Source organism: Morchella sextelata (assembly GCF_020137385.1).
Source record: "Morchella sextelata strain SCLS chromosome Unknown scls_1, whole genome shotgun sequence".
NCBI classification, from domain to species: domain Eukaryota; kingdom Fungi; phylum Ascomycota; class Pezizomycetes; order Pezizales; family Morchellaceae; genus Morchella; species Morchella sextelata.
The window spans coordinates 3,244,195-3,270,004 of NW_025408616.1; the positions used below are offsets into that span (position 1 = coordinate 3,244,195).

Genomic DNA, 25,810 nt, shown 5'->3' on the forward strand with positions numbered 1-25,810 from the left:
TAATTCATTGGGGGGTGATATTACATTAGAACAGTTTATTGGAACTGAAACGCCAAAAGAGGCGGTCTCTCGTAGTCACAGTTTAACATATAAAAAGATTTATTTCCCAAAAACATTATACATATAACCCACCACGACAAAAAAGACTTACGCTCGCGTGTCCGTTCCAACAGAGGCATATTTGGGGGCACATTTACGGTACGGACATGTCTCAGGGAGGTTCTTTACTGATTATGATGGTTCAATTGAAAGGTTCTGTCTCACTTTAATTTTTCGAACTGTAGAGTCGCTTTTCTACAGTGCTCCTCTACACATATCAAGAAATGCAACATATGGGGATAACAGTACCGTCCAGGTACATACATACCTCTGTGTTCAAGACTCCACCCAAACGCGCTGAACATCAATATATCGTAAGAACTGTATGCTAGTACCTAGATCGTGCCCGTATCGGACAACCCTAAAAGCCATCAAAATATGCTGCATTAAAATTTTACTCTTGACTTGTTTGTTTACAAATATGGCACATTATCGACAGCATAAAACCCGAGCGTTGTACTATCAAATATGGACTTGATTGTTCTGGGTTATTTTTGCTTTTGGCTGCCAAAAAAAACACAAAACAATCACCAAAAAATTAGATCCATACTTCACACACAGTGCCCAAGCCTTCACACTAAATCGCGCCTAACCGCTCCAATAATCCCCTCAAGCAAGAGAGGCACAATGGATATCTCGACAGCATAAAGCCTGAGCGCTGTACTATCAAATATGGACTTGATTTTCTGGGTTATTTTAGTTTCTGGATGTCAAAAACATAAAACAATCACCAAAAAATTAGATCCATACTTCACACACTGTGCTCAAGCCTTATGCCGGATTTCCTGTTGACAGGGAAAGCGAGATAGTACCCAGTCGCGACGCGCCCGTGATGAAAGGGGTGGGGGTGGATGAGGAGACTGGGAGAAAGGATAAGCAAGGAGAAATGGGGGGGGGGGGGGGGGGGGGGGTCAACACATGCACAGGGGAGAAAAAAAAAGTAGAGAACGAAAAGCAGCAGAAAGGAGAAAATGATTTCCTCTGCCCCTCGGGGGAATATACAAACCAACCAACATGGAGAGCAATGGGCCAGTCAGTACCCCATTTTGTATGGAGAGGCGGCGGTGTGTATGAATAGCGAATAAAACAATGATTACGAGGGCGGTTTTAAAAAATAGGGGGTGACGATAAACTTGATTAAGCAGATGACTTCGAATAGATGTAGTGATGACGGAGGAGAAGAAGTGGGAAGTGGTGGTGATGGAGGGGAAGAAAGGGTGGGGGAGAAGTGCACTTTACACCAACGTTTTGCGCGTGCTCGGGCTTGGCTGGGTAGCTGAGTTGGGCACATGGTGCGAGTGATGATCTATGAGCATGAGTGTGCTTAACAACAACACATCTACCCCAGTCACCGATGATCACCCCGGGCCCCCTCAACCCCCCGGAGCCCATGAAAGTGAACGCTCACCGCTCTCACCATTTCCTCTGTTTGGTTTCGGCCGCAACTTAAACTCCATGATCAAGGGGCCAGTACGGTTATGGCCACAAAACTTCCAAACGTTGTCGATACTAGACACACAGATACTAACACAGTCGAAAGAGGGTTACGACTGCAGCATAAATCAAGTATGAGAATAATGACAAGAATCAACCCAAACACCGGCGGCCAATTGAAGGAGACAGCAACAGAGTTGCATAGCTACACCTGTTGCGGAGGCTACCAGGCAGGCCGGTCGACGCTGGAGCGTTTCTAGACCCAATTGAAGGATACAATCTCGTTGCCATATATCACCTAGGGAAGTCTTTGAAATATAGAGGACAGACAAGGAAAAGAGTGATTGAAGCCGAGGAGACCGCCTTCACCACATCAAGCGGCATTGACCACACCTTCACTAACCGATTTTCTCTACTGGACAAGCGGAGCGATGCCCCCTCTCCTGCCTAGGACCTCCTCTGCGTACAGCGAGCGAGCAGAAATCCTCCAAAAGTGGACCCTTCAGTCTTCTCGTGGCTTCTCATCAGGGCTCACCCATATAAGATCTAGACGGCCTCTCGTCATAAAAGAATTTCACTCTCCGCTCCAAATAACAAGGAGATCCCCGCTGGCTGTCCGAAGTGGCATAATAACGATATAACCGGAGCTCTCGTGGCAGGCTCCTTCAATGTTGTGGGATGCTTCAATACCCGGTTACATGCAGCGCGAGGGCTTGGAATTGCTGTCAAGGCATTCTCCAGATACCAGTGTGCTTCTAATGCTATATTATCAGCATCCTTATCACAATAAGACCTTTAATATCTATGCGAGAGAGAGAGCCTAGTGGGCGGATACCCTGTTCGGGATTTACTTGACAGTAGCACGTTTAGTGGACACTTCCCCCCTCCCGCACCAGGAACTAGTTCACCTTTGGGAAGAGCATCGCTACTAGATCTGGATACTCTGCTACTGGAATGCTGGGTGGATAGATATGGACACGTTAAAAATTATCATTTCAAGAATAACGGGAGACTTCTGCCCGTTTCTTGGTGCGAGTGATATTTCATGACTTGATTTATTGGTGAAGATGATTAACAGTACGGAAGGCAGCTCCAAACTCGACAGTGATACTACAATCCTCTGACGATGCTAATGTTTTGTAGTGGTTGATGTTACGTTTTGCATTGGGCTCATCTCGTGTATCATATCAGCGAAGCAATTGGTAGAATTGGATCCATATTTTCTTTTATTCTATCCCCATTTCACCAACCGCAATTCACGCTGCAAGAATTTTATTTTTACAACTGGCACACTCCAAACTCCATACCCCACAAATCAAAGAAAAGCACAAAAAAGGATATCAAATACAAAAAGAAAAACTATTGATCCTCAACGCCCTCACTCTCCAACGGCGGCAACCCCATGCCCTCTCTCAGCTTCTCAATAATCCCCATCAAGCCTTCACACGCCGGGCTCTCCGGGTAGGCGTCAAAGAAGCTCTCGCCATAGTCGCACGCCACGCCGATGCGCGGGTCGAGAGGGACAGCGCCGAGGAACGGGATATCCATCTCCTTGCAGAGCGCGCGGGCACCTCCCGTTGTTGCGTGGAATATCTGCGACTCACCCTACACCTCTCGTTAGCATCAATGGAACCCCGACAACCAGTACTCGTTCCGGTGAAAACCTACCTCGCAGTTCGGGCACACAAAGCCACTCATATTCTCGACCACACCCAACACCCTCACCCCGGCCTTCCTACAAAAGTCAATCTCCTTCCTCACATCCAGCAGCGCCACCTCCTGCGGCGTCGTGACCACCACCGCGCCATCCACGCCCGTCCCCTTCAGATACCCGCACACGCTCAGATGCTCATCGCTGGTCCCCGGCGGCGTATCCACCAGCAGCCAATCCAGCGCGCCCCACTCCACATCCTTCAGAAACTGCTTAATCAGCCCATTCTTCTTCGGGCCGCGCCAGATGATCGCATCGTCCTTGCCCGGCAGCATAAACTGGATACTCATGACGCCCAGATTATCCGCCACATACACGGGGCTCCACCCGGAGCTGCTGGAGTGGATGCTCTCGCCGAGCGCGCCCATCATGCGCGGGATGCTCGGCCCGCAGATGTCGATGTCGCACACGCCGACCTGCGTGGTGGGGGACTGCGCGAAGGCGTGCGCGAGCATGGACGTGAAGGTCGACTTGCCGACGCCGCCTTTGCCGGAAATGATGAGCAGCTTGTGCGCGATGGTGGACATGCGCGCGTTGATGAGGGGCAGGTCGGGGTCGGGCCCTTTGGGGGCTGTGGCGCAGATTTGTTGGTTGGGGCAGCCGGCGCAGGCGTCGCCTTGGCCGGCGAGCTCGGAGGAGGGGCCGGGGCAGTGTTCTGTGAGCTGTTAGAGGGGGGTGAGGGTTATGGGGGGGGGGGGGGGGGGGGTTTATGGGAGAGGTGGCTTACCGGGCTCGGGGGCGACGAGTTGCGGGTCGGCGGGGGGCGGGCCCATGATGTTTGCTTGGAGGGGGAGTGCGACGGCGGCCATGGTGGCTTGTCTGTGGTCTTACGTTTAGCTGTAGGTGAGGTTGTAAATAAGCAGTGTAGATGTGTAGTTGTAGTTGAGGATATTATATCTGTCTGTGGAGGGGCAGCTCTGAGTGAGTGGCGGGGGATGGTTGATAAGCAACGGCGGAAATCTCCGTCGTCGGGAAACAATTTCTAAGGCGATGATGTGATTAGGCTTGGTCTGCAAAAATAAGTATTTTCGATCATTTCCCTCCACAGGTGCAATAAGGCGTCCATTATCAATACTACCACCAAGGTGTCTAACCGCCCCCTTTGGGCATTGCTACTAATTTCCCCCGCAGCGGAACCTAACCCTCGTGAAGAAGGGGACGTGCTACAAGATTGAAGTTTATATGCATATATATGGATATACACCTAACCCTACATTGGCTGGCTCAAGTGAAAAAAATGACCACGCCTTAGTGTAATGACACTGGTCTGTTATTCAAGTAACTGAGTGGAACAACCTCGCCAGTGCGTATGCTCGATCCCCACCTTGGACTTTGGGGGATGGTGAATCGACCACCCCACCATCCTTTTTTGCTTTTTTTGCTCTCTCATATTTCGAGAGTGAAAAATTATTTTGAGGGCTAGATTGACATCGTACTAGGTTTTGACTATTCCACACCGACACCGACTGTCAAAATCTCACAAAGCATGTACATAGCTTAATTGTGGAACTTTACGCTCGAATATTCGTGATCTCTAGCACTGAGGTTTATACCGTAAGTGTATGGGCTTCAGGGACTTACTTAATCCTTAGCAAACACACACATAACGCTTCGAGTCCAACGCACAAAGTTAAGGGAGTCGCATCACAGAATATCACCCCCTCCGTCTCCCAAAAGAAAAACCCCTCCCAAGTCCCTCTCCACGTTCAAAACAAACTCAAAATTCCCCACACATGAAACAGACACGCCGTCTCTTCCTCCACACATCCTCAGAGAGCACAAAAAAAAAAGAACACAAAATGTTAGCAACACCACGTTTCGATCGTGGGACCTCCGGGTTATGAGCCCGGCGCGCTTCCGCTGCGCCATGTTGCTGTGGTTGCGCTTCTGGGTTTTACAGTTTTGGCGCGCAAATAGGCTGGCTAATAGCGGGCTCGGCACGGGGGAGGGAGGGTGAGGCGGACGGGTAGGGTACATAGGCTAGAGCGGTGGGTAAGGGTTGTTGTGTGCTGGGTTCTTCAAAGCTAATTTTCGGTGCGAGTGATGGTTTGTGACCACCTACCCACTTGAGTCCGCAGCAGCTGGGGGAGGACATGGCGCAAGGGCTTATTTATGAACACCACACTACAACATCACATCACTTCAAAAACACCGTCGTTTCGGAGGAAAAATTTCTTATTTTATATTTTTTAAAAAGATCCCGGATATCCTATGCACTCTGTACATGTACAAAAACAATTTCCTCAAACGAAAAAAAGAAAAAAAAAAGAGGGAAAAACAGATCCATAGCCCCCAAAATACATGTAATTTTCTAAAAAAAAAAAAGAGTGTTAAATCATGTTGCGTTTTTCTTTACAACTTCTCCTTCAAAGAGTTCTTCAACCTCTTCTCGACGGCATCCATGTACTCCTACAAGCTTGTCAGTGCGCTATTCACATGGTTATGTGATGGGAGAAGGAAATCTTACATTAGTAGTAACCCACGCTTCACGGTCCTTGCGTCCACAGGCCAGGGCCAAATCCTTGGTCATGATACCGTCAATGTCAACAGTGTCAACAACCGCCTTCTCAACGGCCTCCGCGAAGGCCACAACCTCGGGGGTTCCATCGAGCTGTCCTCTCTGGATCAAACCACGGGTCCAGGCAAAGATCGATGCAATGGGGTTAGTGGAGGTCTCCTTGCCCTTCTGGTACTCCCTGTAGTGGCGAGTGACAGTTCCGTGGGCGGCCTCAGACTCGAAAGTCTTACCGTCGGGGGTGATGAGGACCGAGGTCATGAGACCGAGAGATCCGAAGCCCTGGGCAACAATGTCGGACTGGACGTCACCGTCGTAGTTCTTCATGGCGATGATGTAGCCGCCCTCGGATTTGATCATCTGGGCGACCATGTCGTCGATGAGACGGTGCTCGTACCAGATCTTTGCGGCCTCGAACTCGGCCTTGTATGTGGTGTCGTAGATCTGCTGGAAGATGTCCTTGAACCTTCCGTCGTACTTCTTGAGGATGGTGTTCTTGGTGCTCATGTACAGCGGGAGCTTCTTCTGGATGGCGAGCTTGAACGAGGCGTGGGCGAAGCCCTCAATGGACTCGTCAGTGTTGTACATGGCGAGGCCGACACCGCCGGACTTGTAGTCGAAGACCTTGATGCGCTCGGGCTCACCACCAACCGGGGTGTATACGAGCTCGAGGGTTCCAGGGCCGGGGACGACGAGGTCCTTGGCACGGTACTGGTCACCGTGGGCGTGACGACCGATGATGATGGGCTCCTTCCATCCCTGGACGAGACGGGGGATACGGGGGATGACAATGGGCTCACGGAAGACGGTACCACCGAGAATGTTACGGATGGCTGGGGTTAGGGTTAGTCTTGCTGTCTCACAAGGTGGAAATGATTGATATTACTGACTTCCGTTGGGGCTGAGCCACATCTATTGTCCGTGATGTTAGTAAATGATTGGAAACACCACCGAAATTGGGGCTTAAGAGGGTGAACTGAGTGATCATTACCTTCTTCAACTTGAACTCCTCAACACGGGCCTCATCGGGAGTGATGGTGGCACACTTGACACCGACTTGGTACTTCAAGATGGCCTCAGCGGCATCAGTGGTAACCTTATCATCGGTCTGGTCACGGTACTCGAGTCCCTATCACAAAACCTCCGTTAGACCGTTGTGATACATGACCAAACAAACCCCCCAATCCCAGGAGAGCATATACTTACAAGATCGTAGTATTTGAGGTCAATGTCAAGGTATCTATGTTATCGTCAACAACCGAAACTCTACCGAGGCATTGAGCACATCAAGATAATGAAAGAAAAATCAGTTTACGCACGGGTGGATGAACTATGGTATCACACGAATATGAGTCAGTCTTTTTGTTTATCTTTGCATTCACATGCCGAGGAAGTTGATGAGGGGACGTTGAAATAAGCGGCGAGCTGCAGTTGGGCCAGTTGCAGCAAATGATGGACCAAACATACCTTCTGCTTGATCATGTCCCAGATGATCCGGGTCATCTCATCTCCATCCAATTCTACATAACGTCAGAGATTCCCTCTTGAACCGCATATACACCCCCTTCTTTCTTTCCCTTTCTCTCTTTCCCACTCCTTCGCTCTTGCTCCGTTCCTGGGCGAATAGGATACATACCAACAATTGGGTTCTTGACCTTGATCTTCTGGACTACATCACCACCACACTTAGCACCCGTGCATGCCATGCCATCCTCATCTTATCACGCATCCATTACATCCAACTTCCTCCCTTAGTCCATCCTTCCATACATGCTTCCCCCAAAAAGTCACACACACACAACAAACAAGAGACAAGGATAAATTATCAAAATAAAAGAGAGCAAGCACACTCACATTCACGAGCCATACTGACGGAGAAGAATCTTTTGTTTGAGTAGTTGAAGCTTGACGAAGAAGGAGTAGTTGCAGCGGTGGGAGTGCGAGTAGTAGAAGGAGAATAAATCCGCGACTTCAACGACAATGATGCTGATGTGAAAGGTCTAGCAGCAGCGCACGAGAAGGATGCAGTTGATGATGACCGGCCCCGCAGCGACAACAACCGGGAGGAGGAGGGGCGAACGAAACTCATTGCCGAGGAACAAAGTCGGTATATATCGGAGATAAAAAAGAGAGGTACACCGTAGAAGGGAAGGGAAAGAGGGAATTAAGCAAAAAGCAGGAGCGTTCCGTGTGCTAGGTTCTCTCGATCTCAGCACTTCAGATGTGTTCAGTGGGGGGGGTAGTAAAAGGCAGGGCAGGTGGGCAATTGGCAATTATTTGATGGATGTTAGAGTCACACCACACACAGTGCGAGTAAATTTTTTTTTTTTTTCAATTTTTTTTTTTTCCCCCTTCACCTCCATCGCTCTCCCTTTCTGTTGTTTCCCGCTTTCCCTGGAGCGGGATTTACCAAAAAGGATTGGTATTATTGATAGGACCCCGCGAGCCTCCCTTACAGCGAGCGACGGAGCAAAATGGTGGGGGTTACCCCCAAATGAAGTTTTCTCACTCGGATGGTGGGGTTATTCCTTCGGGTCAACGGGTCTAACGTCATACCGCAGAGTAAGCGTTTGGTTTTCGGTTATCCTTTCGCTATGTCGAATCTCGATAACATTCTTCTTTGCAACAACATGATATTCATCGTGATCATCTACTGCTGCCATACAGAATTTGTTTACTAAGACTTGAATTTTTGTACTGTGTTGAAATTTTCCCCCAAAATGCGCCTGTACCAATTGTTGAAATTGCAACCCCGTTCCTCCGCAAATAAAAAAAACAAAAAACAAAAGAAATCGGAACAACCTCGTTCCCACCCGGCCCGCGGCTAAACTTTACTCCTACCCCACAACAACCTCCCTAAAACAATCCCTCAATCTCACCAGTCTCCGCATTAACATCGACATTGAGATATCCCGGAGCGGTTGGCAGACCAGGAATAGTCTGGATATCCGCTGCCTTCGCATACAGATAACCCGCACCCGGCGACAACCGCACATCGCGAATTGGCACGGTAAAGCCAGTGGGCGCACCCTTCAGGAGTGGGTCGTGAGAAAGCGAGTATTGGGTCTAATGTTTACCGAGCTTAGTTAATAATAGTTCTACGGGAAGAAAGGGTGGGGAAACGAACCTTAGCAATGCAAACGGGCAAGTGTCCAAAGCCCTGTCTGGTGTAGGTTTCGCACTGCTGCTTTGCAAGCTCGCTAAGCTCGACACCGTTTCCACCGTACATCTCTTTGGCAATAGCCTCCATCTTCTCAACGATGGACATCTCGGTGCTGTACAAGAGTCTAAAGTTCTTGGGCTTGGAGGAGGATTCAATAACCGCCTTGGCCAAGTCAACAGCTCCCTTTCCACCCTCGGCCCAGTGGTTAGCTGGGACAGCATCTTCAGCGCCAGCCTTGATAGCCTCCTCACGAATGCACTGGATTTCTGCATCAGTATCCGTGTGGAACTTGTTGATGGCAACGACGACGGGAATGCCGTAATATTTGGCGTTGGCGATGTGCTTAGCCAAGTTGATACAGCCCTTGCGGAGCAACTCGACGTTCTCAGTGCGGTATTCCTCAGGAAGGGGTGCGCCAGCAGTGACTTCAGGCCCCCCACCGTGAACCTTAAGAGCACGGACAGTAGCAACGATAACAACAACATCTGGGGTGAGACCACTGGACCTGCACTTGATATTGAAGAAGCGCTCTCCACCCATGGTGAAGTCGAAGCCAGCCTCCGTGACGACGTAACCAACCTTATCCTCGTGAACCTCATCCTCTTCAGTACCGGCAAGCTTGAGGGCAAGTCTGTCGGCAATGACGGAGGAAGCTCCGATAGAGATGTTGGCGAAAGGACCAGCGTGGACAAAGACCGGGGTTCCCTCAAGAGTTTGCATAAGGTTAGGCTTGATGGCATCCTTCATGAGTGCAGTCAAGGCTCCACCGGCACCAATATCGTCGCAAGTGACTGGGTCTCCAGACCTGCTTGTTCCAATAACCATGCGTCCAAGACTGTTCACAAAAAGAAATTAGCTCTAAACTCAATCTTCAGATATCTGTAATCATTACCGTTCACGCATGTCCGGCAAGTCATTCGATAGGGCCAAAACAGCCATACACTCGGAAGCAACTGAGATATCGAATCCAGTAACACGAGTGTGTCCCTTCTCCGATGGTGCCTGGCCAATGGTAACTTGCCGCAAATGGCGATCGTTGACATCCAAGACTCTACGCCATGTGATTGTTTCTGGGTCAATATCGAGTCTTGCGAACTTGGTGACTTCCTCGGGGGTCAAGTCGTCCGGGTTGGTCTTGTCAATTCCAAGCTTCTTAAGACGACGGAACATGACGGGGGCAAATGTGCGGACGCCGTTCTTTTTGGGAACGAGACGGTTGAACAAGGCCTTGTCCTTCTGAGTGTTCTCGTGGAACATCCTGGTCTCAATAGCAGCAGCTGGAAGTTATCAGCATCCGATATAAGAATGAGAGTCAATGTTTATCTTACCAAGCAAGTTGTTTGCAGCGGTGATGGCGTGAATATCACCAGTCAAGTGCATGTTGAACTCGTCCATAGGAATGACCTGAGAGTATCCTCCACCAGCAGCACCACCCTTGATACCGAACGTAGGTCCTTGACTGGGTTGCCTGACGTTGGCGAAAGCAATCCTTCCCAAGTGAGCACCGAGAGCCTGGGTCAACCCCATGGTGGTAGTAGACTTGCCCTCTCCGAGAGGAGTGGGAGTGATACCGGCAACGAGAATGTACTTTCCATTCCTGCGGTGACCCAATCGCTGAAGAAGATCCAAGTTGACCTTGGCCTTGTAAGCGCCGAATAGTTCAAGCTCCTGGTCCGAGATTCCGAGCTCATGTGCAATGATTTTGATGTTTTTTGGCACCTGGGCCCTGGATACAGCAATATCGCTAGGGACGGGGCTAAGAAGCTTCAATGGCAATGGTGTAGTCTTCCTGTCAGAGTTTTCTGCGTAGAAACGGTTTGCGGAAGTGATGACGTTCTGCAGAAGCATGGCAACGGTCATTGGCCCAACACCGCCAGGGACAGGGGTGATCTTGGATGCAACTTCCTTTGCAGACTCATAGTCGACATCTCCGACGAGACGTTCACCAGACTTGCGAGTCGCATCCTTGATGTAGTTAGTACCAACATCGATAACGACGGCGCCTGGCTTTAGCCAATCGCCCTTGACGAATTGAGGTTGACCAATGGCAGCAATAAGGATATCAGCCTGCTTGACAAAATCCTGAATATTCCTGGTGCGCGAGTGACAAACAGTGACGGTAGCATCAGCGTTCTTCAAGAGGTATGAAACGGGGGACCCGACAATGTCACTACGTCCAAGAACAACGGCATGTTTCCCGGAAATGTCAACACCGTACTCCTTGAGAAGAACCATGACACCCTGGGGGGTACATGGGACGAAAGGTGGGTTTCCACCACGCTTAGCAAGTTCACCGATGTTAATCGCTCCGAAACCATCTACATCCTTTGCTGGGGAAACTGCAGCAGTCACAGCCGGCTCCGAAATGTGCTTAGGAACAGGCAGCTGAACGAGGATACCGTGAATTGAAGGGTCATTGTTGAGCTGCTCGATCTTCTCAAGCAATTGAGCCTCAGTAATTTCGGCATCAAGCTTGACGAGGTCACAGGTGATATTGGCCTAGATTATGAGTCAGAGTGAGGTCACTTTACGATGAAAATAACGAAGTACAAACCTCTTCGGCGGCCTTCAGCTTCATGCGAACATAGGTGCCTGCAAGTCTCGAAAAACTGTTAGAGGTTTTGTTTCATTTATCAAAATCGATATCTCAAGGGTTTATTACTAGAGTCGGATCTGTCGCCCACTGTAAACAAGAAAGTCAGTGGCCATTCATATCTATTATTCAATAAACCCCACATTCCCCCTCCACCAATCACTCACCTTGAACAATCGTCAAACTAGGCTTAAACCTGCTTGAGGTTTCCTGCTTCTTCTTAATCTCCTGGTTAATACTCTCCCTGATCCTCTTCGCGACCAACGTTCCGTCAATCTTCTCAGCAACCATATCGAATCGTGTTGTAGAGAAAAGTCTTGAATTTGTTTGCGGTAGTCTAGCCGAAGCACAGAGCAATTTTAACCTTCCGTTCCCGCAACGAACGGCCGCTGCTCTGAAGAATGTAGAGGAAGCCAAGTTGGCGGTAGTTCTTTTTTTTCGGGAAAAAAAAGAGGGGTCAAATGCGAACGTGGGGCACTGGCGAATGGGGTGCGTGGGGTCGGCGGATCAGCGGATGCCTGCTTATGGGTGCGTGTGGATCTGCGTTATGCCCTTTTTCCTTCGATGTTGAATCTGATAAAGAAAAAAGATCTTTGTGTGAGGTGGGAGCAGAATCTGATAACAACACTTTCGTAGGACCGAGAAAAAAAGAGACGCGGGAACGACAAAATTTAAACGACTGCAATAAAAGGCCACCCTAGCCTTGACGGGGACTAACTTAATAATACCGATACACACCCAGAAAAGTTTGACAAAGATGAAAAAATCCCCCACGGACAAATGACCGTAGAGGGCCCACTTGTTCAATTGCAGTCAAGTCTCTTGTCCTTTAATCAAGAACCGGGTTCTTCGGAAAAACTCTTCGGATGGCATTTCGAGTCCCCCGTAGGTACTACTCTATTTTACAAAAGCAGAGATAGTGATGCTGAAAAATTGCGTGTATATACCTGGGAGAAGCTCAATTTCATTACCTACAAAGTTTGTGCCTAGAAATCTGGCATTAGGCAGAAGAATTCCGGGTTTTCGGACAAACACTACGGATATGTACTCGACAAAGCCGTGACGCAGGATCCACTCTAAGCTCAGGTTAGTCCAGTTAGCTGCTGTCAACTATCATCTACCTACATGTACCTAGCCAAATCACTCGATTCATAGCTCTTGCACCGAGTGATCACTTGCCTCCTTTGCGGGGTGCAAAAACCTAGGGAACATAGTAAGGGGGACATTCAACCGGGATTTTCATAGCTGGGCACGCATGAATGGTCCTGATCGAAACACTTGTCTTTCTAGAACCCCGACAATGGAGCTAGAGAGGTGGGCGAAAAGCTGGGGAAATTGTGTTCACTCTAAAATCTTAATTGAAGCTCCCTTCTGAGTACTCAAAGTTTGCAGGTCTTGAATGATATTGAATATAACAAACGGTCTATACCAGTGTGAATACTCTCCACACGACGAAGACAGAACCAGAAGAAACCAAAGAAACTAATATCAGGAGGAACGACCCTTGGGGCATTACTAGCACCCGCTTATTCGTTTTCTATCCTGAACATTTGGTGCGATCATTTGAAGACATCAAACCCCAACAAAAAAAGCAGACAAGAACATGCCAGCATTTCCCTATCCCGTTCCGATTCTTCCTACTGATAGAATCTATGCGTACCAAGCACAACCCATTTACCCCGACCCGCTAAAGAAACCATAGAAGGAAAGAAAATATCAAGAAGAAGAAGCGATAAGATAGATCACTTCTTCTTAGGCCCCCCGATAGGGGAACCAATATCTTTCCCTCTTAGCTTGACGCCCAAAGCACGCTCTAGCTTACCTAGAAGCAGCTGGTTGGGGACAGCACGACCGGACTCGTAATCGTTGATAACCGAAGGCTTCTCGTTGACCTTGGTGGCAAGATCCTATCCACACACGTCAATACCTTGTCTACGAAAGAGATACAACCGCGTAGCTATCGCCACATACCTTTTGCGACATCGGGGGCTCCTTGCCCTGGCGAGCTTGAGCCATGGCCTTTCCGACGCTCAAATCGACCTTTGGTGGAGGGGCAACCTCATTCTCACGGTCGATCTTGGTGAGCCTTTGGCCTTCTGTAGACTGAACCTTGTTGGAACCACCGGCGTACTGTAACAACTATGTTAGCATTATTCACAGCGGGATATATACAAAAAATTAAGTACCTTCTTCTCGGTAGCAACAACGGTACCACTTCGTCTCGCAGCGTTGATCTCAGCGTTGGTTTTCGCAACGGTGGTCCTGTTGGCGTTTCCACGAGCCTTAGCGCCGATGACAGTGGCAGAATCCCAATCGTCAGACATGATATATAGCTTTCGGAGCGTTTAGTAGTATGTAGATGTTTTAAAAACGAAGGTTCGTTCGACTTTGTAATAGCGACTGAGTCTTGGGAGGTATGGATGCGAAATGAAATGAGAAGATCAGGAACAGGAATTTAAGCTGGGTGAATGGGCCAGATAAAGAGACTGCGAGGAGTCATGTACAGTCAGCCGAGTGGTGGGAGGCGAGGACATCTTGGCAATCTTTTGTATGGATCTGGGGGAGGGCGGAGCTAACGCATTCCACAGCCTTCCACGAACAACCGAAGGTGCCACAGCCCAGTGTTGTCCAGCCCAGCCCAGCCTCAGTTGGTGGGAGAGAGAAAGACTCATAAATCAAATTTTTAAAATTTTCTACATATAAATTTGCGAAACACATAAACGGATGACGGCATTCGGGTATTTATTCTCACACATGTACATGCACCCTTACAAATCCTCCCTCTCAGCTTCAAAGACCACTCTAATTCAAAGTCAATGACGTTGTGGTAGGGTCCACGGCACAAGCCGGTGCAGTCCCTGAAGGGCCCAGACTCGTGGTAGGCGTCGGAGTAGCATCGTACTCGACCTTCACAACAACAGGAATAACACCTCCAGTTTGCAATCCGAACTTTCTATGTCCGATCACCTCCAGAATACTACGCTTCACATCAGCTCCAATATCTCCGATAAGGAGCCCGCGAACGGAAGGGCTCACCTGGTAATAGCACCACCATGCGCAGTAATGCTGATAAACGTCTCCTCCCTTCTCTCTGCAAAGATCTCGTCCAGTGCCTTGCCCAAACGGATATTTCGTACATCATTGGGCTCCCTATAGACCGGGTCCCAGAGTTCATCGGTCTCGGCGAATCCGTTCTCAAACACGAACTTGGGATATTTGGTGTGAAGATAGCTCTTTGTGTTACGGCGGTCACAGGTGTGGATTCCAAGTGTTTCACGGCATTTCTATACAGCCATCAGTCATCCAGAGAATTCATGAGTAAGAATAAAGTGGAAAACCTCTTTGAAGATGGGAGCGGGAGTGCTATCTTTGTTGAGTATTATGTCTCTCCAGGTGATATCGAGGGTACTAGCCGCACGACTACCATGCCATGTTCATCAGCAATATTCACCCGCCAAAGCATTGTCCATATCTACCTCATGGGAGAAGAATAGTAAATCTCGGGGATAGGAAACCCGGCTTTGATCTGGTCTTTGAACGCAATGCTTGCCTTCTGGGCCTCTGCAATCCCAATATTCGTGAGTTCTGCGTCGTCCCATCTACTAGTTTCATTTCCGTCCTGGAGTGACCAGTAGCACTGGAGAAAGTGTCAGTAGATGAATGTAAGATACAATTGAGGGAGGGATAAACGTGCGTCCCATTGTTCTGTGCCGTAAAACGATTCTTCATGTCAGATTCATGTCAGCATGTTTGCTACCTTCTCACAATAATACATGTAATTTATACACACCTGCAACATTCTACAATCAATTGTTAGCATATTAAATAATCAATTGATCAAGAAAATGATAAAAGAACTCACATGATAACCCTGTCCATGTCTCGCCAGGTACAAAACCTTATAGGCTGTACCCTTTGGAGCTTTCTTATTCAACTTTTTAATAGCTTTCTTAAACTCTTTCCATGGCGCCTTCTTCGTAGATTCCTCTTCCTCGTCATCGGCATCATCCTTATCCTTATCGTCGTCGTCGTCCTCATCCTTATCATCGTTATTATCGTCATTATCGTCATCATCGTCATTATCGTCATCATCGTCATTATCGTCATCATCGTCATGGTCCCTTTTTTCCAAGTCCCGTGAATCAATGGAAGGGACATCAAAGGTATCAAGTAGCCCGAAATTGCTCGCAACCTTCACTTGAGTTAGCCTCGATCCTAGAAAACGGGAAATAAATAGCAAAAAAGACACCTACATAATCAAAAGTAGCACTATTCGTGCTCTCCAAGTCCTGCATAAAAAAGCCCGGAACATTGACCTTCACCACGGCCTTCGCCTCTTTCGCTTCCTTCATCTCCGGAACCTTTGCCTCCTTTGCCACCTTGACTCCCTTCATTTCCTTTGCCTCTTTCGTCTTTCCACTCACAACCACGCCAGCACCAGCAGTTGCACTTTCCATCAGAGCAAAGAGACCAAATACAAGAAAACTAAACAAAACCATTATCGCGACGATCCTTCGGTGTCGTATGGAGGAGAGGAAGGGTACGGACATGATGGGCAAGCTACAATATTAAATATATATATATTTGAATTAGAGTAGATTTGTAACAGGCAATCTATTTCTTTTTTTCCCTTTTCCCTCCAAAACAAAAGGTTACCTAGCTAGCCAGGCTAGGAAATTGGAATGAATTGACAATTGCCTAAGCTCAATTCTCGCTTCGGTCCGGGTGCGGTATATGATAGTGGAGATGTGGGATATGGATGTCGATTTTCGATTTCCGTTAAAGTTGTTATCGATAGAAACGAAGCTAGGAAGAACTCAGGCCTGCAACGTGTGTGCGGGGGTAGGGTAAATACACCCGTAGCACGTGTTGATCTTAACAAATCAGCTCTTGGAATCGCTTCACGCCCTAATCGTCGGGGGTAAGTAAAATCAAAAGAAATAATTTGTAACAAGCGAGAGTGACTTCTATAGGAAGGCACTTATCCCTTGGCCCACACCCATTCCGAGAATACGAGTGCTCTATTTCAGGGATGATATGCACGAAATTGTGTGTGCTTTTTGGGTCATCAGTGGTCACTCGTAGGACTCAGCGGGGTTTACATGGTACAGAGATAACACATAGGCACTTTGCAATTAACCCTCTAGTGATCTTGAAATTGAGTATATATCCCAAGTGCAAATAACTATCATAAACCTGCAACGGCTATGGCACCTTATTCCTCTCCATCCCGAGTCCATCCCGGCGATAGGTATCCTGTTTTATGATCGCCTGTCTTCCTACCGTAATAAATTTCGCCATTGAACCCCGTCCGAAATCCCATAATAAAAGGAGTAAAAAATAAAAATAAAATCCAGGGACCAATAAAGAAAACAAAAAGAAACACTCCAGTCAGTCCTGCAATTTGTAACTAACAAGCGTGTCCACCCTATGGTTCGCCGTACCCCAACTCCTTAGGGTAACCTTCTCACCACCTTCAATCTCCTTCGCGTCTGAATCACCCCAATCCATGGGCACCTCCGCATCCCCATCTGCATACACAAGCACATTGAACGTGCACCTTCCATCCAACATAGGCAGGAACGTAACCGATGCTGTAATTTGGCGGAATAGCGATCTGATTTCCTCCTGGATTTCCTTTTCCGTTTTCTCTTTCGGCGGTGGTCGGGGGTTGCTTTTCCAATGTAGTCAGCACTCAATTGAACACGATAGTTAAGTGAAATAGTGACATACCTAGGCTCGGGGTTCTCTTGATCAATCTCTGGAGCTCCCCCCTTGGCTTTCGCCGCCTTTCCCATAAGCTGCACGTCAAACTGCCACCTCTCAAGGTGTTCGCCGGTGTCTTTTGATGTTATAACGACCACTAGCTTCGAGACCTTCCCGGCGAGGGTCCACTTATTTAGCTGACTCATCATCTTTTTAATGTAAGCTTTGACCTGGTCATCGGAGGAGACTTTCAGTTTGTCAGTGGAGCCCAGCAGTTGTGGATGGAGCTAGTAGGTTCTTACAGAGCATGTTTAATCCATATTTCTTGACTCTGTACAGTTATTAATCAGTGCCGTATTATCGGTAAGGAACAAGAAGAAACGTACACTGTAAAGTCCTCCGTAGGATATACGCCGCGCTGGTACAAGATTGAATGAATCGAGGATTCAAACTATGACTCTGTCAGTACTTTGGAGCTCTTGAATAGCAGCATAAAAGTGAGTGCTTACGAATTCCGCAACCATCTTTGCTGAACCTATAGCCAGAAACACCAGTCAGAACCTTACCTGGTATAAAAATGATGGAGGCGAGGATAGCTACCTTTCAGCGAAAGCTTATGCGTCTTCTCTGCATCCTTATCCTTCGACTTGCCGCCAGACTTCTTAGTTGGTTTCTCTGCTGACATTACTTTAGAAAACGATACAGATTGGTTGAGGAGGTTTTATTATCGGGCGATTGGTTCTGTTGAGAGCTGATATAGATAGGTGTAAGTGGTCAAGTGTGATTTTTCGAGCCTAAATTGTCTGGAAGGACGTGGTGATTCAGCTGCAGAAAATGAGGTGAATGTTTACAAAACCCCTGTCCGTTGCTCTAGCAACACCCCGCCCTTCGCCACCCACGTGACAAACACCACAAATTCAAAAACATGCATGTGATTATCATAGGATCTATTATTTACGAGCTTTCTTTGCACTCTTCATTCTATCGACCAATCCGGGAGATTCTCAAATTATCTAAACATATAATTTATTAAAGTGTTAATGATTGGCTGCGGAACAATCATTACCAATGCCAGACTCACTAATGCTAACATGAATTTCAGGGTTAGGAAGTGGCATCTCTTAAAAAGAGGCCTTGGCCTAGTGGTCGTAACCTACCCCATCCACATTGTCCCTGACTATCCCTCGCGAATAGTTAAAAATGACGACTAGTCAATTCCTCAAAAGTGGCGTGTTTTCATCCATCATGCTCCCGATTCGACTTGGTCTTAAATCTTCAACTTTATCCTGCAACCTGATCAAAGCCCAGACTAGAAAACCTGCCGCGAAGCCAACTAATGCGTTTTGGAGTGCAATCATTGCAGCAGCAGTAACTGTCATAACTAAAAACCTTTCTTTCTTGTCTCGTTCCGTTAATCCTCTCCAGGATGATATTGTGGAGGATGGCGCGGTTGTTGCTGATGGCGTTATGGAAGCACTTGGAGCATGGGTTATTAAATCTCTGGCGGATATATTCAGGTTCTCAGCGACCGAGACAAGTTCCATTCCCGCAGCAAATACCTAGGCATTATTTAGTTGATCTCGCTGATTGAAATAGAAATCGGATTAGGTGAATACCATGACTCCCAGAATACATTTGGGAAACTTTTGGAGCAGTTCAGTTAACGAGTTCCCGAACATAAGGCCAAAACCTATCTTAAATAGGCCAAGGACTATGACACTTGCTCCAGAACGAGCCCCAAATCTATGCTGAGCTGCTAAGCCACCAGACCCTGATTGACAACAAGTCAGTTGATAGAACGCAAGCATTACACCATCGGAGGTATTCACCATGGCAGACAGGCATGGCCCCAAACCAACACCCAGTAAGATTCATTAGACCGACCGAAACACCCAAACCTGTAACTGAAGGTGCCGGCCGATTCGGCAGTAAATCTTCACTCAGATATTTGACCGCAATGATAGAGTTCAAAATGGTCAACGGAATTTGCCCAACCCCAGCGGCTCCGAATCCATATGTAAAATCTTGTGGCCGTGGTATAATTGGTATGAAGGGCCACCACATCCCAAACTCGGGTAGTTTTCCTTCATCTGAGATGAGCTTAATGAGAGCGAGTATAATACCCACAAAGAAGAGGACTAGGGCTACGGGGAACCGAGGCATCCGTGAAGTTCCATATAGGAGCACAAATGCACCTGCGGTCCATAAAAGGTTGTCGTCCCACTGATTGGAATCATAATCCAGTCCTGACAATAGGGATCCTGCATTTAAGCAAAGCGAAAGCCCTGCACCAACTTGAATCCCTTTTATTATAGGCGTAGGGATTGTTCTGGACACCCTGCTGAGTCCGCCTGTAATGGAAAGCAAGAGAACAACAGTAGCTACACCAAGTCCAGCTGCCATAGTCTCTTCGCGTGTAAAATAACGAGAGAGCGAGATCGATGCTATCGCGCTCATAGGTTGAACCTGGTATAGTTAGATCTTCAGTTAATAATAGATTTATCGTATGCAAATTCTTTCTAGAGATAGGTATCAGACCACTAGCGGTATTCCAAAAAAGGCACCGCTGACGATGTTGGAAATCCCAGAGAATAGCAATGTGGATGTTAAAGAGATGCTTCCAGACGCTGCAAGAGCTGTCATCACAGGAATGAGAGTACCCAAATCACCCAACGACCCAGCAATCTCTCCAAAAGGGTCATTGAAGAGGGTTCTCCAGTTGTATTTCATAGACTGAATTACAGAAGGCATGACGAGAGGACACACAGCGAGTTCAAGGGAGCAGGTAGATGAATGGGTAAAGCACAGAGGATACAAAGGATGAAGAGGGCTTGTGGAGAACCATATCAAGTAAGATACAAGACAGTTCACAAGATACTTCCTATGTGTGTACTTAAACCCTGCATGTTAAACATCAAGTAGCCTCACGGTCCCTTGCATGTGTCATCCGCGTGAACCTGAATGGCCGATCCTCAACTGATAAGCGAGTCCCCGATGATACATAGCTACATGTAATTCCACTCCTCCTCGGAAACTATGCGCGCGAGAATTTCATCCGGATGGTGTCTTCTAGATCTTCCTATTTCATACGACAGGACATGGACCACTACACCTTAAGCTACCATTTCATTTGTTATTTTTGGAGAGATTAACAATTCAACGTAGACATTTATCTTCTTGATCTAGAGTATAGATCTATTCGGACAAAATCTTGTATCCAAGTTCCGGCATATATCTAAAACCACCAAGAAGTAGTGCCTAAAACTCGTATGGAATTGTAGCTGCAGAGTTACATGACGTAGATCTTAACTGGAATATATCAATCCAGATCCGACTTTTGTGCGCAATAGTCTCTGTTCGGAAATTGAAAGACTACATATACATCTAACTTTAAGGTTTGAGCCTGGTTGGCCGCCCTTAGTATATAGGTACATACATGACTTTCTCAAATGTACAAACATACATGTATAAACCTTGATGTCTCCGAGCCGTTGACTGTGAAATTGAGGAATGTCACGTTTTGTGGCAGCGCGATTAAGTACTTCATAGTAACCTTGGGTTAGTATGATTTTTGCCCGATACATACTTGCAGCGAGAATAAATTTTCGCCAAATTTGTACGTGAAAATTCCATAATATACGTGCATGTCAGCCTCCTTTATTTATAACTCACAACCCTCACATATCTAGATCTACACCTTCGAATTATTGATCACGGCCTAACCTGTTGACATCTATGACATTGACAGCCTACTAACCGGTGAATTAAGGTGCATGCATGTATTGAACTCCTCGCAAACATCGCCTCAATCTCACCGTACCTGGAATCTACCTCTAACACGTCAGCCTCTTGGCGACACAAACATTGCATATTGGACCCTGAGATAATGGTTCAGGGACTACGATAGGACCCTGGAGGCCAGATAGCGTGGCCGAGTTCCGAGGATATTAAGGGGTTTACTTTGAGAGTACTTACACACACACGCGCGAGCGTTGATCATGAACAGCTTTGGTTTCTTTTGCAGTCATTCTACTAGGTACATGGCTGTATCAGTTCTTCATATTAATGACGTCTCGCGGTTTCAACTGATGAGACATTGACCCCTAGCGTTTGAGTCATCGGTGGGAAATGCTGCGTAGAAAAAATTCCATGAGTCACGATTAAAATCTTGAGGCTTTCTTCCTCATAAACTCGCGTATATGGGGTTATGCTAAAGATGGGGTATGCCGAATAGTTGTAAAGTACTAGTACTGATAGTAATTACCAGTTCAGCGTTCCTCCATCTTCGACCTACCGGTCTACATGAAGCACGGGGAATACGGTGATATCAAATGTGGCTACTGGTAGGAACAGGTGTCAGTCATCAAGTTTTAGTCTAAGAAACCACGTGCCCGAGACGTTAGGACACAGGCCAAAAAGCTTATTTCGGAGAGACGTGCCAAGAATTGCTACTGAGCTCACAACCGGTAAGACAGGTCATTGGCCTGTTACAATATAAATATATCTTAGGTCTTGCAGAAATGTGCGAACTTGAACGAGGGCTTGCATAATACCGCACATGACAATTGTGGAGATTTCAGGGGGAAGCAGCTCTAATTGTTTGATATTCCATTACCCGGAATAGAAATGCTGTAAGTAATTCGTCTCTTATTAAAGCTACGGCTTCCATCCTATAGTACTGAGTCCCAAATCTGTATAGTAAGAGTGAATTTTATGCCCAGATCAAAAATTAACGATTGCATTATTTGGACTTACCATACCTCAAGTAAGTATAGTGACGTATACCTATATCCTGAAATAATTAAGGTCGCGGCTTGATATATGCTACTTTAACCCATCACGTCAACCCTCCCGGGGCTGTCTAGGTGATATCTCCTAATCTATAGAGTAAAACTACAACTCTCAATAATCATTAGTGGATCTAGTGGATCTAAGATCCGCTTGTAGTGGGAAACTGTGACCACATTGGGGATTCAGAATCTCAAGAGCTCCAAACTTGGACATTACCCACGGTCCCTTGCATCTGTTCGATCCTTGTGAAGATCATCTGCATTTGAGAGTTTGCGTCTTCTTGCTACCCATCAAGACAGGTTGCTCGGGCTTGGCTTTTGCTTAAGAAGCTCAGCCGCACACACAGACAACTAAGCTGCAGAAACAGGGCAGTGTGTAACTGTACCTGAGCTCGTGAGTCCATACAGCTCCTGTCTGACCTTTTCATTGTAAGAGAGTCACTTTCTAGTGCAGAACCCCGCCCCGTCTGCCTTCTAACTCCCCTCTACTTCCCTCCTTATCCTTCTCATCCATCTTTTCCTTTAATTCGGTACCTTTCTCTCATCCACAAGGCCACAATTTCGCTGATACTCCTACCAAAGTTTCGTCGCAGTCTATTGTCAAGATTGAAATGGCAGAAAAACATTCGTTGATAACGATTCCCCCTGAAATCAACAGACTAATATTAGAACTGTTGTCGTCGCATGACTTTATGGCCCTGCGCCATACATCGAGAGATTTTTACCGATACTTTGCATCACAGGATATCTCTCACTTCGCCCACAAGTTATTTTTCCCGCTATCGAGCGAGTCAAAAAAGGCACAGCGTACCAGATATGACTTTGATTATGCCTATGAGAGATCTCAAAGATGGAAAGAAGGTCGCCCGTCTAATGTAACGATTATCAACGAGGTCGCAGATGGGTCTGCGAGTTTATCGAACGGGTTTCTAGTGGATACTGAGAATAGCTTGTTAGCCTATCAACGGTATTGCTTTATCCTTTTCTCTTATCTGTTTTCGGATAAATACTGGCCATGGTTCTTACGTTTATTATTCCTAAGAGCTCGTGCGATAGTAGTCCTTAAGGACTTACAATGTACCGACGACAGCACAGACGTTATAATTGACCTTGAGAAGTTAGCCAGCCCATGCATGGGCACACGCAACGAGGGCATATTTTTAAAAGACGGCGAGAGTGTACGAATAGCAGCGAACCGAGGGATGCTATTATGTGTTGGTGAAGCTCATATTCATCCGTCGAGAAATGAAGGGTTCCAAGGCCCATCTGGAAAGAGTCCATCAATATTTTCCTCAATTTGGAATTGGACGTATGTGTTTCCGCGTGATCCTACAAATTACTATCATTGGCCTTTCTACTGAGATATACTGACCTTTTGATAGAAATCCTCCTCCTCGCACAACCATTCCGCCACGTCAATTCTTTGAACATCCCCACTCAGCTTGTGCTGTTTTTTCAACAAAAAAGGAAGATCGTGGAAGGTTGATAGCATCTTGGTTTGAACGCGACTCGTTCATCTGGATGGTCGCTGTAAACGAATTTTATGCGTTAGCAGAGTTCGATTTGGTAGAACAGAGGTTGGAAGGGTATATCTACCCAACTGCGGATCATCCCCCCCAAAAGATTAAAGATACTTTGAAAGGAGATGGGAAACACGATGGACACCATTTTACCATCAAGAAAAAGTCACTTTATCCGCCACTAAGCACCTTTTCAATTGCAGCGGATACTTGTGGGAAAGCTTTTTACCTGGGATTCCTGCCACCAAGTGCTGAACGACGACCTGTGGTGGAGGTACATGCAGTCCCACAATATGATCCTTCCACCAAATCATGGTCACCATGCACTGTCATTAAACGCATTACTTTGCGCAGTCTTGGTCGTCACGCCGGTGAGCTGAACGGCAGCACACTAAATTCATCATTTTGGATCAATTTTGATTCAGGAACCACAGCCAAGGAATTGAAAGGACCAAAGATGGTGCCATCAGGATCTTTTGTAAGGGACCCCGATGAGGATGTTGTAAGGATTCGCATGACGGGGGATTTATATATCCCGGGCATCACGGAGCCAGACGAACAAGTTAGCATGGTAACCTGGGACATCACTGCTCGAGCTTCTCCTCATAAGCCATCCACAATCACTGAATGGCGTTCAGGGAAAGAATGGGATATTGACCCAGAAAGCGAAATTGACCTTGATTCCATTTCCCTCTACAAAAATGCAGAGGGTAAGGTTGATTTCGAGGAACTATACCCGAGTCCCACATATTACACAAGATACCGGAGGCGTGAAGCGTTCATGACAGAGTTGAGCACTATCCCACGTACAGTTGATTTCGACTGCATGATGGCAAACAACGAGATTGGGGTGATGCAGTCACTGTTTTGGGTAAAAGACAGTGATAACAAGAACAAATCCGCGTGTGCAGTATACGGTTCAATGGAACAAGGAACTCTCGTGCGAGATCCCAAACCAGATAACCCTGATAACAGCGGTATAACGGTATTTACACCGCATCACGAATCTGTTGAATTCCCACTAGATCCCGGTAGGAACGATAAAGATTTTATACCCGCGGGAATCCACATGAAGGCAAAGTACAAGGTTACCTTGGATGTCGGGAGGAAGGTTACTATCCGCAAAACTGCCAAACCTGTACCCACAACCACTCCTACGCCTCCACCATCTCCCAAGAAGAAATCCAGGTTTTTCGGGAAAATATGGACCGATTATATCTACCAGCATCGTGCCAATCGTGCTAATAACCGCATTGCCGCCACTGGTGTCATTGCTACGGATACTATCGACGGTGTTAGTTCCAATTCAAGCGAGACCGTGGTTAACAATACCTCGGCCTTCATCAGTGTGGATCTGCCCTTCCCAGGGATGGAAGAACATCGGGACAAGATTCTGACCATGATGGATCATGGGGATAAGAGATACTGGGTATATGGAAAGGAGGCAGAGACCATCGATAAAGGGATGCCATCAGAGACGAGAGTAGGAGACAAGATAGTGATTGCCAGGTTTGACTAAACCCCTCTGGAGGGGTTTCTAGCGCATTACAGTGCTGCAATCCACCGTATCAATTTTCACCATAGGTGCTGGGACACTTACATTTTTTCTAATATTTTCTTCCTTTTTTTCTCTTTTTTTCTTTTACTTCGCCTTGTGACGGGTAAATAGGTGGTGAATCTTTGTTTTACTCCTGGGGGTAATGATATACTTTTCTGTACTGTTTTCATCAAATTTGCGATGCGTCATGTTGTCGTATGTATTTACCTCATGGGTTGGGTGTTTGTTTGATTTGGTTGTCGATGTTTGCTTAATACAGATAATCATGAGATACGGCGGGGTAATCTGAGTATAATGTTTTTACCATACTACTTGTTTTAGCTAGGTGAGTTTAGGCCAACGTGCCTCTGGAAATCTATTCGCTAAGCTGTCTAACTCAGTTACCTTGCCGTTTCCATGACGTTATGACGTTCAACACGCTACCAATCCCCCAGTCTCGAAAGGCGCCGCTCATAGCTATCCCCAGACCGACGCATCTATCTAGCTGCCATTTGATCTTACTTCTCTTAATCCCCCAGGCCACGTTAAAACTAGAGATTCAAGTGCCATGGCATTTTTATCGATAATTGAAGCTAGAACTACCGCATGGATCTCTCCCGAACTATTTCTGATAGTATCTAATCGCCAGCGGTTGTTTTCTTCCAGGAAACTTCAAGTAGGGCAGCTCAAATCTTCTACGCCATCAGGCACAAGATCATACATACATATCTCCTGTGCCCAA

At 47.0% G+C, this 25,810-nt stretch overlaps 8 protein-coding genes across 8 annotated transcripts; 2 read left to right on the forward strand and 6 right to left on the reverse strand.

Moving 5' to 3' along the window:
- Nucleotides 1–2,892: 2,892 nt before the first annotated feature.
- H6S33_000853 (uncharacterized protein) lies at nucleotides 2,893–4,053 on the reverse strand (the record flags this gene model as incomplete). Its single annotated transcript, XM_044832276.1, has 3 exons — nucleotides 2,893–3,138; nucleotides 3,202–3,899; nucleotides 3,972–4,053. 3 exons carry the CDS (start codon nucleotides 4,051–4,053, stop codon nucleotides 2,893–2,895), a joined length of 1,026 nt encoding a protein of 341 aa, XP_044700412.1.
- Nucleotides 4,054–5,596: 1,543 nt separating this feature from the next.
- H6S33_000854 (uncharacterized protein) lies at nucleotides 5,597–7,465 on the reverse strand (the record flags this gene model as incomplete). The annotated part of the gene is made up of 8 exons (XM_044832277.1): nucleotides 5,597–5,653; nucleotides 5,712–6,592; nucleotides 6,650–6,671; nucleotides 6,751–6,888; nucleotides 6,966–6,999; nucleotides 7,079–7,089; nucleotides 7,227–7,279; nucleotides 7,396–7,465. 8 exons carry the CDS (start codon nucleotides 7,463–7,465, stop codon nucleotides 5,597–5,599), a joined length of 1,266 nt encoding a protein of 421 aa, XP_044700413.1.
- Nucleotides 7,466–8,615: 1,150 nt separating this feature from the next.
- Nucleotides 8,616–11,806, reverse strand: H6S33_000855 (uncharacterized protein; the record flags this gene model as incomplete). Its single annotated transcript, XM_044832278.1, has 7 exons — nucleotides 8,616–8,825; nucleotides 8,887–9,757; nucleotides 9,815–10,199; nucleotides 10,251–11,421; nucleotides 11,477–11,514; nucleotides 11,585–11,605; nucleotides 11,683–11,806. 7 exons carry the CDS (start codon nucleotides 11,804–11,806, stop codon nucleotides 8,616–8,618), a joined length of 2,820 nt encoding a protein of 939 aa, XP_044700414.1.
- Nucleotides 11,807–13,257: 1,451 nt separating this feature from the next.
- On the reverse strand, nucleotides 13,258–13,839 carry H6S33_000856 (uncharacterized protein; the record flags this gene model as incomplete). Its single annotated transcript, XM_044832279.1, has 3 exons — nucleotides 13,258–13,422; nucleotides 13,487–13,645; nucleotides 13,702–13,839. 3 exons carry the CDS (start codon nucleotides 13,837–13,839, stop codon nucleotides 13,258–13,260), a joined length of 462 nt encoding a protein of 153 aa, XP_044700415.1.
- A 478-nt stretch (nucleotides 13,840–14,317) lies between these two features.
- H6S33_000857 (uncharacterized protein) lies at nucleotides 14,318–16,065 on the reverse strand (the record flags this gene model as incomplete). The annotated part of the gene is made up of 8 exons (XM_044832280.1): nucleotides 14,318–14,492; nucleotides 14,552–14,799; nucleotides 14,854–14,935; nucleotides 14,992–15,152; nucleotides 15,206–15,238; nucleotides 15,304–15,315; nucleotides 15,378–15,707; nucleotides 15,769–16,065. 8 exons carry the CDS (start codon nucleotides 16,063–16,065, stop codon nucleotides 14,318–14,320), a joined length of 1,338 nt encoding a protein of 445 aa, XP_044700416.1.
- Nucleotides 16,066–16,906: 841 nt separating this feature from the next.
- On the reverse strand, nucleotides 16,907–17,906 carry H6S33_000858 (uncharacterized protein; the record flags this gene model as incomplete). The annotated part of the gene is made up of 6 exons (XM_044832281.1): nucleotides 16,907–17,189; nucleotides 17,249–17,468; nucleotides 17,524–17,552; nucleotides 17,608–17,672; nucleotides 17,731–17,756; nucleotides 17,822–17,906. The coding sequence occupies 6 exons, from the start codon at nucleotides 17,904–17,906 to the stop codon at nucleotides 16,907–16,909; spliced, it is 708 nt and encodes a 235-aa protein (XP_044700417.1).
- A 515-nt stretch (nucleotides 17,907–18,421) lies between these two features.
- On the forward strand, nucleotides 18,422–18,885 carry H6S33_000859 (uncharacterized protein; the record flags this gene model as incomplete). Its single annotated transcript, XM_044832282.1, has 2 exons — nucleotides 18,422–18,758; nucleotides 18,818–18,885. The coding sequence occupies 2 exons, from the start codon at nucleotides 18,422–18,424 to the stop codon at nucleotides 18,883–18,885; spliced, it is 405 nt and encodes a 134-aa protein (XP_044700418.1).
- A 3,737-nt stretch (nucleotides 18,886–22,622) lies between these two features.
- H6S33_000860 (uncharacterized protein) lies at nucleotides 22,623–25,050 on the forward strand (the record flags this gene model as incomplete). Its single annotated transcript, XM_044832284.1, has 3 exons — nucleotides 22,623–22,978; nucleotides 23,054–23,320; nucleotides 23,394–25,050. The coding sequence occupies 3 exons, from the start codon at nucleotides 22,623–22,625 to the stop codon at nucleotides 25,048–25,050; spliced, it is 2,280 nt and encodes a 759-aa protein (XP_044700419.1).
- Nucleotides 25,051–25,810: the final 760 nt, after the last annotated feature.